This window comes from Chrysemys picta, chromosome 10 (genome assembly GCF_011386835.1).
Source record: "Chrysemys picta bellii isolate R12L10 chromosome 10, ASM1138683v2, whole genome shotgun sequence".
Taxonomy (NCBI): Eukaryota; Metazoa; Chordata; order Testudines; family Emydidae; genus Chrysemys; species Chrysemys picta.
The window spans coordinates 16252691-16269056 of NC_088800.1; the positions used below are offsets into that span (position 1 = coordinate 16252691).

The 16366-nt window shown below is 42.0% G+C and overlaps 1 protein-coding gene across 12 annotated transcripts in view; it reads left to right on the forward strand.

Moving 5' to 3' along the window:
• ARNT2 (aryl hydrocarbon receptor nuclear translocator 2) overlaps positions 1-16366 on the forward strand; it is a 200227-nt gene that overhangs the window by 161676 nt on the left and 22185 nt on the right. For all 12 annotated transcript variants that reach the window (XR_010590958.1, XR_010590955.1, XR_010590954.1 and 9 more), the window contains 3 exons: positions 1400-1551; positions 11946-12018; positions 12196-12319. Coding sequence is in view for 5 of the 12 variants with exons in the window: in XM_065559322.1 (XP_065415394.1) it covers positions 1400-1551; positions 11946-12018; positions 12196-12319 (349 nt within the window). In the remaining 7 variants the exon portion in view is untranslated. The remainder of the gene's footprint in view (positions 1-1399; positions 1552-11945; positions 12019-12195; positions 12320-16366) is intronic.

Below are 16366 nucleotides of genomic sequence, written 5' to 3' on the forward strand. Positions count from 1 at the left end.
ATGAGCAGAACAAAAGAGACTTAAAAATGCCCTAAAGTTCAGTTGACTTCAGTTGGTTTTCCATCTTAAAAATTCACCAAAGGCCCTGTGGCTGCATGTCCATAAGTCCCTGTGGTGTGCTCTGTCTCCGTGCTCAAGGATTTATGCATGTGACTTCCTCACATGTTGAGATAAGAATGGGCGCTTCTTGAGAGGGGGAATAGATTTTTGAAGAACCTTATATTTGTGTGGTGATGTTCATGGGTATCGCAAGAGGGAGAATATAATGTGTTTGGAGCCTATAGATAGATTGTGTCCGAACACAGGAACTACATGAGAACAAAGAATCTTCCAACCCAGAAGATGGGCAGATATGTCTTGACCGTCCAGACATCAAAAGACATGACTATAATGAACAGTTGTATGAGACCCATCTGCTTTGACTGTGCTATCTTTCAAAAACATCCCAGGAGAATGGATGTAGCCTAGGGATATATTGATAGACGTTACCCAGGGGGATATGGGAGGTAGACGTTCAGGAATTTAAATGGCTATAGTCACACATTCAGACAGAGGTGCTTCAAAATCAGATGCTTTGGCATGCCACGTCTGACAGAAAATTTTAAACATTGCAATGGAAGCGTGTCTGACTTCTAGCATGTTTGAAGAAAAGCAAAGTACGTTTCCTAAGTATCCCTTCCTCAGAGCTTTTCCGTAGCTATGATACTAAAGTGTGAGCAGTGCAATGCAAATAGAACAGGTAGCCAGGCAGCCAAGTGGAATTGTAAGTAGCCAGACAACATCATGAAAATTAATGTTTTCTCTTGGCATTTGTTTTGTACCTTGTGCAAAATTTGTTTTCTGATTATGTGTAAATATTCGTATGATAAAAGATGCTGTGGTTTTATTTCTCTCATAATACACCTCTACCTTGATATAACGCGACCTGATATAACACGAATTCGGATATAATGCGGTAAAGCAGTGCTCCGGGGGGGCGGGATTGCGCACTCCGGCGGATCAAAGCAAGTTCAATATAACACGGTTTCATCTATAATGCGGTAGGATTTTTTGGCTCCCGAGGACAGCGTTATATCGAGGTAGAGGTGTATATTTTTATATGTGTTCCACGGTAAATCCTTGTTGTAATGCCTTCCCATTGGGATAAAGACACAGTCCATTGGTCTTTATATGTAAATTGGAAGAGGGTATTTTGTAATCCAGGATATGTCGGTTTAGACTTTTATGGGGCTAACTGCAAACACAGAGTGGACTTGGGTTGGTATAAAGAATACATCCAAATTGTAGCTGTATCTTTGCACAGTTTCAGGCTGAAATCCACTAGTTATTGGTGGTGTGTTATTTGTTTCTACGTCAGGTATCAGTCTGCTGTCTCTAACCTTTACAAAAACTTTTTCAGGTTGTTAAACTGAAAGGCCAAGTCCTATCTGTGATGTATCGTTTTCGTACCAAAAACCGGGAGTGGATGTTAATCAGGACCAGCAGCTTCACTTTTCAGAATCCTTATTCTGATGAGATTGAATACATCATTTGCACCAACACTAACGTTAAGTATGTGCTTTTCATGGAGCTTGAAACGCTTTTTTAAAAGAATTTAACCTAAAAAAATGCTGTTAAACCTGAACTTGAGTTTTTACATGGGTTCTCATGGTGGCTTATTTCCAGTTGCATTCATTTATACTTACCCCAAACTATAGTTGGGTTGCCTACACTACAAGTTCTCACAAATAAATGTTTCTGTTTACCATATATGGCTGCATGTGGGTGCATCACAGATTAAAAACAAATAACTATAACTCATTAAATCAGAAAAGCCCAACAGGCTTGATCCAGCCTGCATTGAAGGCTAGGACAAGGCCTCCAGCAACACAACATCTGCCCCGAGCAGGATAGCTTAGAGAATTAATAATAAGGGTTGGCGATTTTCACCTCATGGTATCTAGTCCAAATCCAGTTCAGTTCAGTTGTGAGGCTGCAGAAAAGTTAGCCCAGTTCATAAGCCCAAAGGGAAAGCTGCAGAGCTGCTTAAAGGAATGGCAAACTCATGTAAACAAGTTTCCTGCTTCTTGTGTGCTATAACTGTGTACATGTCCTAGACCTGGTCCTCTTCTCCTTGACTCATCCCTACTACCTTGCAGCCAGTGGCAGTTTGCTAGAGAAACTCCTGAACAGACCATGGTAGGAGAAGATTGGCACTTACCAGGAGTTGGGGTAGGGGTTACAAAGATGAACAACTCCTTTGATTCTTTTCATTGGCAGGGTCACAGCAGCAGCTTGTGTTAGGTTGGCAGCCTAATGCTGCTCCAGTCCTTTAGAGCCATGTGCTCAAATCACTGTGAGTCTAAATTATTCTGGGCACAATCTGTGACTACACCCATGAGAGAGGTTTAAGATGTTTAATCCCCAAACTGGTATTGTAGAGCTGCTTCCAAAGAAGTTCCCCTAAGAATCCAGTGCAGCCTAATTCACCGCATAACCTCATAACACAGACTGTCAGAGCCAGCAGCTGCAGAAGCTAACCTGAGATGTTTTCTTCTGTTATGGATCTTTTCCCAATAAAATAATAATCTGATATTTTAAAATGTGCTTTGGACTAAACTGGGTGTTTTTTTAACAAGTTTAAAACTCAAAGGGAAAGTTGAGATCTGTGTTACAAACCTGTTAGAATGTGTAATGGAGATCTCAAACAGGCACTTAACTAATGTAGATGGGCACTAATAATTTCACTATCCCAACAAACTCTCCTCTGGCTTGGCATTTTATAAATATGGTAAGTGTTCTTCCTCTGTTTCAACTATCACCCTATATTCTACCTTGTTGCTTAGGAGAGCGTTTTGACAATGACATAGACTTGGACACTAAGGGCCACTTGTAACCCAGCCTCACCCTCATATGCCCATTTTTGCATATCCTACCTGTTAGCCTATGCACCAGAGTTTATAAGGCCTGTAACTTGGTTATGAGTTAAACTCCCAAAGTGTCCTAGGAGTCATGCTGAGACGAAAAAATGCTAGTTTGCTAAGAGTTACCAGAAAGATGTAACCTTTACAAGAATTGTTCAGCAAAGAATATTATTTTTGTAGTGTCCTAACAAACAACTATAATGTTAGCTTAAGTCAGCAAAAATCTGATGTGCCAGACAGATGAACAGATGTTCAAATGTACTGGAAATTTATGGGCAAAAATAATGTTATTAAAAATAAGAAGTTCCTCTGTGGAAAAAAGAGAACATAAGTTACAGTGAAAATATACAAAGCCCTATAAATGTTCCAGATTGTAAACTAACTTCAGAACTATGTCAAACAGTGTAAGTTGTTTGTGATCAGGCTGCAAAGGTTTTTTTTTTTTTTTTTACAGATTGATGTATGCACCGTTCTGTTATGCACTGACCTAACAATACTTAAAATAAATTGTTAGAATTGGCTCTGAGGTCTCTTTACTTGCCAACTTAAAACCCTTGTTGGTAACACATCAACTGTGCCTGGAAAAAAAGGACATACTGCCGATTTGGAGCAAATAAATCTTGTGTATTGAAATCAGGGAGCTGGTTATTCAGCTACCTCATTTGCATGCCCAAATATTTATGTATGGGGGGGGAAGATGCACACCCATACTTTTGCACATAATCATTTGCATACATAAAAACAGGCATGCAAAATTAGAGACAATTGCTGATAACTGGATGCCAACTGAAATAATTGGCTTTTGTTCCCAGGGTCCGGAGATCTAAATTTTGACCTATAGATTAAGTAGTGTTGACTATTGTTCCATACTTTCCTTTTCAAGATACCTTGGCTCCCTAGCACAGACTGGGATTAATAAAATTGTGCCAGTATCTGGATCCTGTCATATCTGTCCTTACTTGGTTTTAAAAATAAACCAGAGATGTTGCCCTAATAAGGAGATTGGGTGCTGTTAGTTCGACAGATGATGTTTCCATGTATTCTCTTATACAAAATGACATTGCTAAATATGTTTTGCCTTCCCTTTTTTTGGAGAGCTGTGACACAATAAAAGAAATCTGTTGGTTTTGGTATTTAATTTTTTTTTTAAAAAAAAGCTTGTAAATTTAATTCTAGATTAGAAGGAACAGAACATATCTATCTATGTTCAACTGACTTATTTTTTCTTTTCCCCATTTCCTCTGCCCTCCATACACACATGCACAATGCAATTCTTACTGTCATGGCTGACTAGCTTCGCCTGTGTATGGATATGTTATTTTCTGGATACTTTGGGGCAGAATAAAGGGCAGCTTTTCAGAATTCGCCTCTGATTTGCGTGCCCATTTTTTGCATGTCTAATTGTAACGGAATCAGTGGAGGTGCATCTCTTGCGTGCACAGATGGCTAATTTGCATATGGACACTGGGCCCAACAGGCTGATTTACTTGAAGACACAACGGGTGCATTTACAGATGCTGTCAACTGTGTGCGCAAAATCAGAAGCAGGCTTTGATTTGTCTATAAATTTTATAATGCATCTAGCACCATAGTATATTGGCTCAAGAGTGCTTAAAAATGGGGCCATAATTATTTCTTTGAGACAAGGGACCAGGTAAACATATGTTTAATTCTATTCTATATTTCTACAATATCCTTTTTAAAACCCTAGTTTCAATGTCTGCCTGTCTGTGTCTATATCTTTACACAAACTTAGAGCAGAAAATGTTTGCAAACAACTGGATATGGCAGTTGTTCACACAACAAGTATGTCCCCTGGGCTTTCTCATTTAAAGAATAGCCACATTTGGAAATGATGAACAATAATATGTTAAAAAGGGCCTTTACAACTCAGCATTTTCAAACTATGCAGATGGCTTACCTAGAAAGGAGATATGCGAGTATTGTGAGACATAATTGTCTTTGTCTATGTAGATCTGGCCAGATTGAAGATTTATCACATGCTCTACTTTCTTAAAACCTCTGTGATCACCTGAAAATTAAGTGGTTAGCCCCATTCCTGGCTCAAGATGCCTTTTACCTTACCAGCTTAAAATCTAGAATACTGGTTATGTCGTGAAAATGTTTGGATTGTATGGGCTGTGGCCTTCTTTGCCTGATCAGCCACAAAAACAAGAAAAAAAGTGTGTGACGTAGGTTAAATAATATATTTCTAACCCTTGTTGTTTTATTTTTAGAATTTGTTTTAGGGTGATAATTTTAAAGATCTTGGAGGAAGGGTTTATCTTGTGGGGCTTTGTCTTTTTTTTCTTTTATGTTTTTCATTTTAAAATTTGTATTCATTATACTGAGCTGTGTTAGTTTTAAAACATGTATTTATCTTATAGGCACTCTGACCTGAGGCTGATGCTATATTAATACGTTTGATTTGATATATAGATATATGTAGATAAATAGCTATCATTTGAATTTAGAGATATGTCTGTTTTGCCTGCCAGTGCTCTCTATTAATAAAAAGTTTTCATCTTGTGTTGCCCAGTGAATGCAGTTTGTTTTCCAAGAGGACTGTAGAGGGCAGTGCTGGTCATAAAGTTGTTTTTTAGAATATTGCTTTGGGACTTGAAGCAGTTGACTTTCCCAGCTTAGTTTCTGTGTGGAAGGATAATTAAACTTTGGGTTCAAGTGTTCATTTAGTACCGTGCCAAAAAAAAAAAAGTTAGCTTGGTGTCTTTTGGATGTAATTATCCAAAAGAAACTTCCTGCAGAAATGAAGTATTTAATGTTTAGCATTTGTACTGTGTTCAGCTGAAAAGGAGACCTCTACGTGTCACCTCATCACATCTTCCTCTTTGAGTTCCAGAAAAAATTGACTAACATTTATTTTACGCACAGGTTGAACTGCCTTTGAATGAACCCATCTACCCTGAGCTGAATGAACAGTTTCTTAATTTTATATGCACGTAGAGCAGAAATGGATTGTTTCCTGACCTTTAGAGATTTTGATGTTTTCATTTTTCATAAACCTGATTGGATTATTGTGTGTATTGATGAATCCTGGACTTCTGTTGGTCTTGAAATATTTTAGTGGTAGAGTTGCAGTCCTCTGAAAGATCTGGTGCAGGTTGCTACCAGAGGCGGAATTCTGGCTGAATCAGTGGTCAGCTCTGGTATAGTTGATTCCTGACTGATTCAGGTGCAGTAGTGAAGTAAACCACTTGTGAAATCAGCTGTTTCAGTGAGCGTCTAGCCCATGATAGTGAAGATATCACAAACCTTCCTTTCAAAGTAGTAACTGGGACTATGGACATCTATTACTAATAAAAATAGACTAGGGGTGATATCTGAAGTCTGCCACTCATTTCTCCCCAACAAGAAAACTGCATACACTAAAGTTTGAATTCTTCTTGACCACTTTGAAGCCAGGACAATAAGCTGGTGATTCCAGAGTTTATACAGAGACACACAGATATTCAACTAGAAAATCTCCAGTTTCAAAAGGAAACTTGTACAGAGCCTTTTATTCCAGTATTTGCTTAGATAAATCTGTATTAGCAATTAAATCCTTCAGGTTCACAGAACATCCTCAGCACAGTGAGAGGTTTTCACAGGGGCTTCCATCGTGAGCCAGGAATTTCAGCAGTTACCTGGGGAATTCTCAGTTGACCAAGACAATATTCCACTTGCTATGTAGGATATCATCTTTTGAATGAGAAAATTCATCTTTCGTGGCTTCCTCTAAGCCAGGGGTGGGCAAACTTTTTGGCCCGAGGGCCACATTGGGGTTGCGCAGCTGTATGGAGGGCCGGGTAGGGAAGGCTGCCTCCCCAAACAGCCTGGCCCCCTCCCACTTCCCGCCCCCTGACTGCCCCACTCAGAACTCTCAATCCATCCAACCCCCCCCTGCTCCTTGTCCCCTGACCGCCCCCTCCCGGGACCCCCTGCCCCCATCCAACCCCCGTGCTCCCTGTCCCCTGACTGCCCTGACCCCTATCCATTCCCCCGCTCCCTGACAGCCCCCCCGGACTCCCACCCCTTATCCAACCGCCCTCTGCTCCTCATCCCCTGACCATCCCCTCCCGGGACCCCCCGCCCCTAACTGCCCCCTGGAATCCCACTCCTTTATCCTAGCCCCCTGTTCCCTGACTGCCCTCCCAACCCCTATCCACATCCCCGCCCCCCTGACAGGCCCACCCGGGACTCCCACTCCCAACCCTCCCTGTTCCCAATCCCCTGACCGCCAGAACCTCAGCCCCATCCAACCGCCCCCTCCTCCCTGACTGCTCCCCAGCCCCCCTCCCCGCCCCCTTATCAGCAGCAGGAGCTCGCAGCCGTGACACCCGGCCAGAGCTAGCTGTGCTCCCCACACTGCACAGCGGGGGAGGGACCGGGGACTAGGGTCCTCAGCCGGGAGCTATGGGGCCGGGCAGGACAGTCCCGTGGGCCGTGGTTTGCCCACATCTGCTATAAGCCATGAATCCTAAAATCAAAAGCAGGGTCCATTTTGGCTTTCACTTGCAAACCAAAACAAGAGGATTTAATTTTTCCAAAACCAAAACCACCCTGGCTTGTCCCATTGTTACACATCTGATCTGGAAATCTAATGACTGAAGGGATCTATATGTAATAATCATCCATTCAAAAGGGCAGGCGGTGAGGGAGTATCTAAACCAATCCCAGCAACAAGATTCAACTGTGCCTAGTTTGGCTGTTCTCTGAAACATTGCATATTTTCTTAACGAGCTAAAACCACATTTGAGATATTAATACTTGCAGTAAAAATGAGAAACCCAACCCACTTTTAAAATTAAATTACAACTGAGTAGCTTACAGTACAATGCAATGCAGAGAAGATGCATTTAAATATTTGTTCTTTATAGTTAGTTGGATTTTGTACAGTTTACCTTGTAAGGAAATATTGATCTAGCGTGGTACTTATTTTGTATTGTAGGTTAATAAGTACTACTGATGAGTATCTTCAAATAGAGACAGACTGAGGAGTTCCAGGTTAGACAAGTGCTGGCAAACAAACAGAGCTAATTAAGTATGTTATTTTGTTTGACTCGGTTGTATATCTATGGCTGAATCAAGAGAACACACTTTGTACTTAATAGAAGAGATATAAAGATTGAAACAATGTAATTAGCTTTCACGTTAACACATTTTATTGGGTGTTTATCATCCAAAGAATGGTGTTTGGAAAAACTTCCCCATATATTTTCAGTGATTAAATTGCTGCCTGGAGTTTTGTTGGAAAAGCATGTATTTGCTTACTGAATAAAGAATCTCTTTGTGTACAGTAGTGGGTTTTTTAAGACATACTTATTTTCTATTTGATAAACTATTAATGAAAATCCATGGTCCAAGGAATACTTGGGAAATACGTTTTCTGTTTTCTCCACATGATACAAAAATGATTCTATATTCTACACTATATGTCTCCAGCTGTTTGGGATTTGAATCTCTGATTCAAGTTCCTGATAGTAATGGACAGCTTTAAAATATGGTTTTGATAAGGATCTAACTTTTTGGGTCATAGCCCGGAACTTACCCAAATTATCCAGATAGTTGAGGTCCATCTCCTTGGTATCTGGAACCCCTTTTTTTCCACCACTACCACCCATCCATCTGTAATATCTTCCTGCTTGAGGGAAAGGCCCAATGGTTTGCAATTCCTGTCTATGAAGTCTTGTACTTCTTCAGGAGGAGGCCAGGGGAATGTTACCACCAAAACACTGGTTCTTATTTACAGGTGGCCTACTTTCCTATCAATCCAATTCTGGTCTTCTTGTCATCTCTATCTCACAGCCTTGGTGTCTGTCTTCCTGTGAAAAATATCTCTGGTGGCTGGGTACAGGTCAGACCACAGTGGATGGGTCAACTGTCTTTGAGCCCCTCATGCCATAAACAGCGTCACTAGATGTGACCAAGAGGTGGAAAGGAACCATTAGCAGAACTAGTACAAGCCAAATTTGCCTCTAATTGTCTTAAGCCAAAAAAAAAAATCAGATAAATGCTGATATTCTGTAGAAACCGTATTACTTTATGGAGGGTTTGCAGCCTGCAACATTTGGCGTCATTGACAAATGTTCCTCTCCTGCCTTTAAGAGGCAAAAGGTTTAAACAGAAATGCCCTGAAACTACTCAGGTCCTTCACCTCAGACCAAACCCAAATACTTGTTATGAGCAAGTGAAGTGTTCCTCCACCTCCAAAGCCCTCACCTGAGAAGTCCCCCAATCTTCTTCCTTATATTATTCAGCATCTACATAAAGCAGTCAGCAGAGCCATTGAGACAACACAGGCTGAAATGACAGCAGCACACGGACAACGCCCAGCTCTGCCTCTCCTTTATGTTCAGCATAAACAGCACTCTCTCCCAGCTTTCTCAGCCGCTAGCCAGAGTCAGTACTTGGATGAAGATCGGCTGGCTAACTCGATCCTCCCCCATCAAGGGCATATGCCCTCCGATTTTTAAGCCAGTCTGCCACCTTCCTTCCCGTTTGGTGTTAATCAATGCCTGAATAGCTGTGTTAGTAAAAATGCCCATTTCTGTCTGCCTGCAGCTGGCCCCCTAAAGATTGTGTCCCCATTCTAATGGTCACAGCCCTGGCTCTGGTATTGCATGCATTTATATCCTGCAGGCTTGGTTATTGCAGTTCATAACTAGAAATGAAGCCATTCACCTAGAAATAGTTCTAACTGGTACAAAGCACAAACACAAAACACCATCCAAGTGCTCCAATCTCCGGACTGGCTCCTCATTAAATACAGAAGCTAGTTCGTGGTCTTTGTCCTAGTGCTCAAAGCCAACCATGGGATTGGCCCCTAATTATGTGGGGAATCATGTCTCTCTCTATGACTGACACCCGCCCATGACAGCTACATTCTACTGGAATCATAAACTTGTCAACTATTAGACTTGTGAGCATAGTAGAAAGAATGTTATGGCAGTGGGGCCTACGTTATGGAATTCCTTATCCAGAAAGAGAAGAATGCCCAGTAACCTTACCATGTTCAGAACTAACTGCAAAACTTCTCTTCAAATTGACTTTCCCTCCGTAAGCACCTCACACACAAACCACACATACAATTCCAACAGTCTAGCCATACAATTTATTCTGATATTTTGGGTAGGAAGAGAGAGAGAGAGAGAGAGAGAGGTGTTGATGTTGCTTTCTTAATTCTTGGGAGATTCTCCTACTCAGGTCATGGGTGCCATGTAATAATTTAGAAGATTTTCAACTACCTTATTTGTGGATGCAGACAGTTAAAAGTAAAGGTTTGTGTAGGATATATTTTAGGGAAAATCTTGATCCCACTCTATGAGAGTGGGGGGGGGGAGGATGTTGCTGTTGTCTTTAGCAGAATCAGATTTTAGCCCTAATGAGGAAAAACTGATACTGCAAGGGCATTTTGCGTTATAGTGGTCTGGTTTCTGAATTTCTGGATGTCATAAAGTATTAGCTACTGTAGCTGGCTCAAATATTTGTGAAGTTATTACTTAGGTGCCTAGGGGTTTATATCTTTTTAAAAACACAGTGGTGAAGATAAAGGTGCAGAAAATACATTAATGGCTATATTAACTTAAAATATAAAAGATCTATGCATTTCTATAACTACATTATGTATTTTGTAAAATGTTAGTACATAAGTAAGTTGCACTTAGTTAATGCTAATAAGATTATATATTTTTGTATTAGTAGTGTCCCTCCAAGGCTTTATAGACAAATGTGTCAAATTAATTATAGTTTTCAACTATATCTGCTGGTATTTCACTAATTTGGTGTGCTTAAGTAACAGTGCCTGACACTGTGTTTCAGGGATTTACACAGAAATTTTTGGTAGATTGTGCTTCTTCGTTCATTTTTATTGAATATATCTGCAGCGATTCTTATTCATTTAAATTACTTATTTCCTTTGGTTTTTATCGTGTTTAAAATTACTCTTCTTCTGCAGCATTTGTCCACACATTGATTCTATAAAAAGTGTCTTCTAGTAAATGTAAAACTAATTTATTTCTGGAGCTCCTCTGCTGTACAAAGCTTTGGGAAAATAAATAGAATCTGGATTGTGATGTAGAGGGGGGTAGAACCAAAATTATGCTGAATGGGGTGGGTTATTAAGAATGGTTTTATATGCAATACATTTTCCTTTCTTTAAATTATTTCCCTGAAAAACTCTTCACATCTGTAATATGGAAGTATCTGCTTTGATACACTACTCTCTCTCCCCTCAACACACACATACAATGATATATGACCAGACAATCTAAATAACTTCGGGGGGGGGGTTATTTAGAGAGGAAGCACGGTCCAGGGGTTCAGGCAACAGCCTAGGACTTGGCAAACCTGCGTTCAGTTCTGTGCTCTGCCACAGACTTACTGTGTGTCCATGGGCAAGTCACTTAGCCTCTCTGTTCCCCAGTTTAAAGGTGCTGTGAGGATAAATACACTAAAAGATTGTGAAATGCTTTAAAATCTGCTGTTGAAAACCACTATGAGTTATATAAGTAGAAGTAGTATTTTATTATTATATTGCCATAATCTTCACAGGAATCTACAAGATTATAAAACGAGGAAATAATTTTCCCACCTGTTGATTGCTATGGGCCCAATGCTGCATCCATTCAAGCCAATGGGCACTTTAATATGGACTTCAGCAAGTGCAGGAACAGGGCCTGCGTATTGCTCTTTAATCTGCAAAGATGTCTAATTGGCATTTTAAAAATAAATGACATTTATGAAAAAGTTAGATGCACAAGGAATGCAGGATACAGCCCAAAACTCCTTGGAAATCAATGTGAGTTTTGGTGTGCAAGGCATTGTTGACCCTGTTATGCTCAGCAAAAACTGTACTGTGTTTTGAGGTTTTCTCAGTAAGAAATCTTTAAAAATATTTTGGCTTTGTAGGAAATGGCTTGTCAACAAAGACTCTGAAAGCGGTTACATTTGCTATGGGAATTTAAAGGAGCGAGCCAAGCCTCCTCCTTTTTGTTTCTGAATTACATTTTTTGTAACTCTAGTCATTTCCTCTCGTATTTGCAGACAGCTTCAGCAACAGCAAGCCGAGCTTGAAGTACATCAGAGAGATGGGTTGTCCTCCTATGACTTATCTCAGGTGATATCTCTGAATGGGTGGTAGTGCTTTTTTTTTATACTGGTGTCTCTGATCTTTTAAACACAAAGTGATTAAGCATCTAAACAAAACAAAAAGACCCTGTGACTATACTTGAGCTCATTTTGTCAAATATGGGATGGGGGAGTTACATGCTTTCTTTGTGTATGTCAACAACAGGTACCTGTTCCAAATATACCAACTAACGTTCATGAGGGTGGAAAGCCAGTGGAGAAGCCAGACACTATCTTCTCCCAGGAGCAGAATCCTAGGTTTGCTGAGATGTTTGCAGGAATAACTGCTTGTAAGTGAGAGCCTCTGGTATTTAATTTTTAATACTGTCTTTGTAAGCTGTAGTCATGTCCTTAAGTGCTATTACATAATATGCAAGCCCCTTTGTTTTCAGTTTAAACCGATGTATACCAAAAATTCCCGGGATTTACAAAAAGTATTTTTCTGTTTTTTCTGATTTTTCACCCTACTTTTCTATCATTTAAATATATTTTAAAAAAAACGTTGTTTGATTAGGAAAACACAATCCATTGCATGAGATATATGTATTACAATAATACATTAGTCTGTGTGTGTATATGCAAAGCTGCCTGTTAAAGGAAGGCTATGTATTAGTCTACAAGATACACACAATAAACAAACAGGCATGCACGCAAGCTTTGAAGTACGTGTGCATCTGAACATACTGATGAATCTGACGCCCACCACATACACATTCCAAGCTCTTACCAGATAACGGTTTAAAGGTTTGACACACTACAATGGGAAGAAAACACAAATCTCTCCATTTCAGAACACAAAGTATTCAAAAGTTTTAAAAAGACAAAAGCAGGAGAAAAGGATGAAGCTAAGTGTATGCGCTACGAACGGTGCAGCCCGAATATTAAATGTAAATATTTATAGGTGAATAGTTCGAAGTCTACAGCAGTAAACTATTTATTCAAATGAAAAGTTTTATTTGGAGATTAGAGATATATTGTTTTCTTAAACTCGGAGTGGCATTGTGTTTTGAGTTCTGTTTTAGTTCTGCAGAAAACCACATTGATGAACAGAATTCCCTGTCTTTCCATCCACAAAAATAATAAATCCAGACATTTACCCAGAAAAATTATTAACAGTTTTTTGCACTGATTTTCACCTGTTTTTGTTGTGGTGGTAATAAACACGGATAAATTCCCAGGGAAAATTAAATTAAATAAAAACTGAAAATGAAGGACCCTAATAATATGAAACTGTTTTGAAAGAACAAAAAAAAGGCATTGTGGCAGAGGAGTCAGTAGGCAAGTGAGTCTCAAAGAACGATGCATAGAATTTGTTGGAAATAGATATTTTCCCCGAAAAGGAAGCTGAATGAAACTCAGAAGGTTAGAGGACAGGCTGATATGCTGTCCAGCTCCACTTAGAAGCCACTTTCGGTTCTCACTTAGTAGCCACATCTTTCCTGTGCAGTTTTGAACAGTAGCTGTCCTTTTTTCAGAGGCACACTTCTACAGTGCAACTCATAGGATGTAAACACATTTAATAGATTGTCCAGCTTCTAAAGTTGGAAGTAACTTTCTTTCTCAGACAGTATATGTCAGTGTGGCTTATTGAGACGGATTGGAGTAGCAATGCTATCAAGACTGTGTAAGATTGGCTTACAGTTTAAAAAAAAAATCTATTTTTGTAGATGTTAGGTGTAATATTTTTTAATTGTTTGCTGTTCTTAACCTTCCCCACTTCCCCCAGAGTGAAGAAGTTTTGATTTATTTAAAACAAACATAACGGGCAAGTGTCTTGCAGTGAGGGAGGAAATAACCCATTGTGTTTAACTACAGGGGTATAAGGAGATGACCTCACTGCATGGGTTTCTTATGTACAGCTTGACCTTTTCAAACTGTGAAGGCACTGTAACGTCAATATAGACTTGATATTCTGTCTCTTTGTTGCTGAGACTTCTGCTATTCCTGTTCATCCTTGTCTGTTTACTCTTACAATGAAGTCAATGTCTGAGGCCATAACGGGGTCTGCTGGAAGGTAGCAAGACTCCAACCCTAAACACTGGAACAATGTTTTCCAAGCGAGAACATCTTGCTTTCTGGCTGCTTTATTGGCTAATATTCAAACAGCTCTGAACTGTTTTTGTGACGAGGTCAGGGTTAAGGGTCTAGCAAGCTGTGAGGTGAGCTAAGAAGTTGTGTTCTTGGAAATGCCATTTCACTTTTCATATTTATCAATTTACAAGCTGTGCTTTTTTGGGGGTGTGCTCCCTATGTGAGTATCTCATGGGAACTGTGATCAAGGACTCTTTTAATGATAAAAAGGAATGGTTCTCGGTTAGAGATGTGCTAAAGTGTCCAAAAACAATATTGATAAATGTGCATGCTGCTTGCAGACACTTGCTTTGTACTGATACTAGGCCTCTTTCTCCAGTTTGGCTTATAAAAATAGTTTAGGGCTGACAAACACAGGATTGATGCAGGGGACCCATCAGCTGCATGTTTTATTAAAATAAAAGACCTCATGCTTTACCCGTCCATGCCTTTTGAGCAGCAGCCATTTTGAGATACAGAACAGTTTAATGCAGTACCACCACTGGTCACTGGTGAGCTTTGGGGCAAGTTGGACAATTTACCCACTCAGTGGAGCGAAGCAGGGAGAGGACGGGAGGGTGGGGGGGAAGAAGAGTCACCGGAGCCCATCTGTCCCTGCCTCCCTCTACCTGTGCTTCCCTCCTGCTTCCTGTGGGAAGCTCCACTGTCCAGGCTACTCTACTCCAGACTCCCAGCTGCTTTGGCCCTTTCTCCACTGCCCAGTCCCAGTTGCAGCATCCCAGCTCCCTCTGTGCTGGCCTGCCACGGAGCCGCCCCCACCAGTGGGGGGTGGGGTAGGGAGAAATCCCATTTCTGCTAGGAGGGGAGTGGAAGGGAGGAAGAGGTCCCAGCCAATCCTGGCCTCTCCAGTGGGAGGAGTAAGGGGTCATGGCAGGATCTCTTCCTCCCCCCACCCCCCTGGAGAGGCTGGGACTAGGTGAGACCTCTCTCCCTTTGCTCCCATTATGGCCAAGGGGGGGCCTCCCTCCCCTCCCCCCCATCCATTGTGCCCCTGGAGTCTGTGTCCATGGTTGGCCAGAAGTGTGAGGTGTAGAGTGCCCTAATGTGTTGCGCTCAACTGCCCCATGTAAACCTTTCTGGTGTGCTCTAAAAGGTACCTAGTTTACCGGCAGGGTCTATATGGCGCAGGTAGAGCCCAGCACTTCAGAGCACTCTGTGGTTGCCTTGTTGCCTGGGTGGTAAATCCAGCACCACAAACCCCAGAGGAAACTGCTGCTGCCTCACCTCCTGCCAGACCTTGACTACACAGGCTGCACATGTGCCACAGAGGCAAAGGAGAAAAATGCCCTGCTGCTAAATCTACATTACGAACAGAACAAATCTATAGCAGGCTGCCGTAGATTTGCTGTGTTTGTGATTTGGATTTAGTCTTTCTCTCTCTCTCTCTCTCTCTCTCTCTCTCACACACACACTCACACACACACTATATTAAACAAACAAGATGTGTTGGCTTCCCTACATTAGTGGGGCAGTGCCCCCAATGCCCTGCCGCTGTGTGCTACGCCTCTGGCAGTCTGGGTATTGCAGGAGTCAAAGAGGAGGATGTTGGTTCTGGTTGGGGAAAAGTAAATGAGTAACTAGTGAGGGTATGCGGATAGAACAGGGGTGGGAAAACTACGGCCCGGGGGCCACATCCGGCCTTCAGACATTTTAATCCAGCCCTCGAGCTCCTGCCGGGGAGTGGGGTCCAGGGCTTACCCCACTCCGCGTGTGCTGTGGCTCTGCGCAGCTCCCGGAAGCAGCGGCATGTCCCCCCTCCGGCTGCTATGCATAGGGTCAGCCAAGGGGCTCCGCAGCTCCAATTGGCCGGGAACCATGGCCAATGGGAGCTGCAGGGGCGGCACCTGCGGACGGGGCAGCGTTCCGAGCTGCCTGGCTGCGCCTCTGCATAGGAGCCGGAGGGGGGACATGCTGTTGCTTCTGGGAGCTGCTTGAGATAAGTGCTGCCTGGACCCCTGACCCCCTCCCACACCTCAAGCCCCTGCCCTTGCCCTGATCACCCTCCTGCCCTCCAAACCCCTCGGTCCCAGCCCAGAGCACCCTCCCCTGCAACCCCTTATTCCCAGCCTCACCCTGGAGCCTGTACCCCCAGCCAGAGCCCTCACCACCCTCCACACTCCTGCCCCAGCCCGGAGCCCCCTCCCGCATCCTGAACTCCTCATTTCTGGCCCCACCCTAGAACCTGCACCTCCAGCCGGAGCCCGCAGCCCCTCCCACACCCCAATCCCCAATTTTGTGAGCATTCA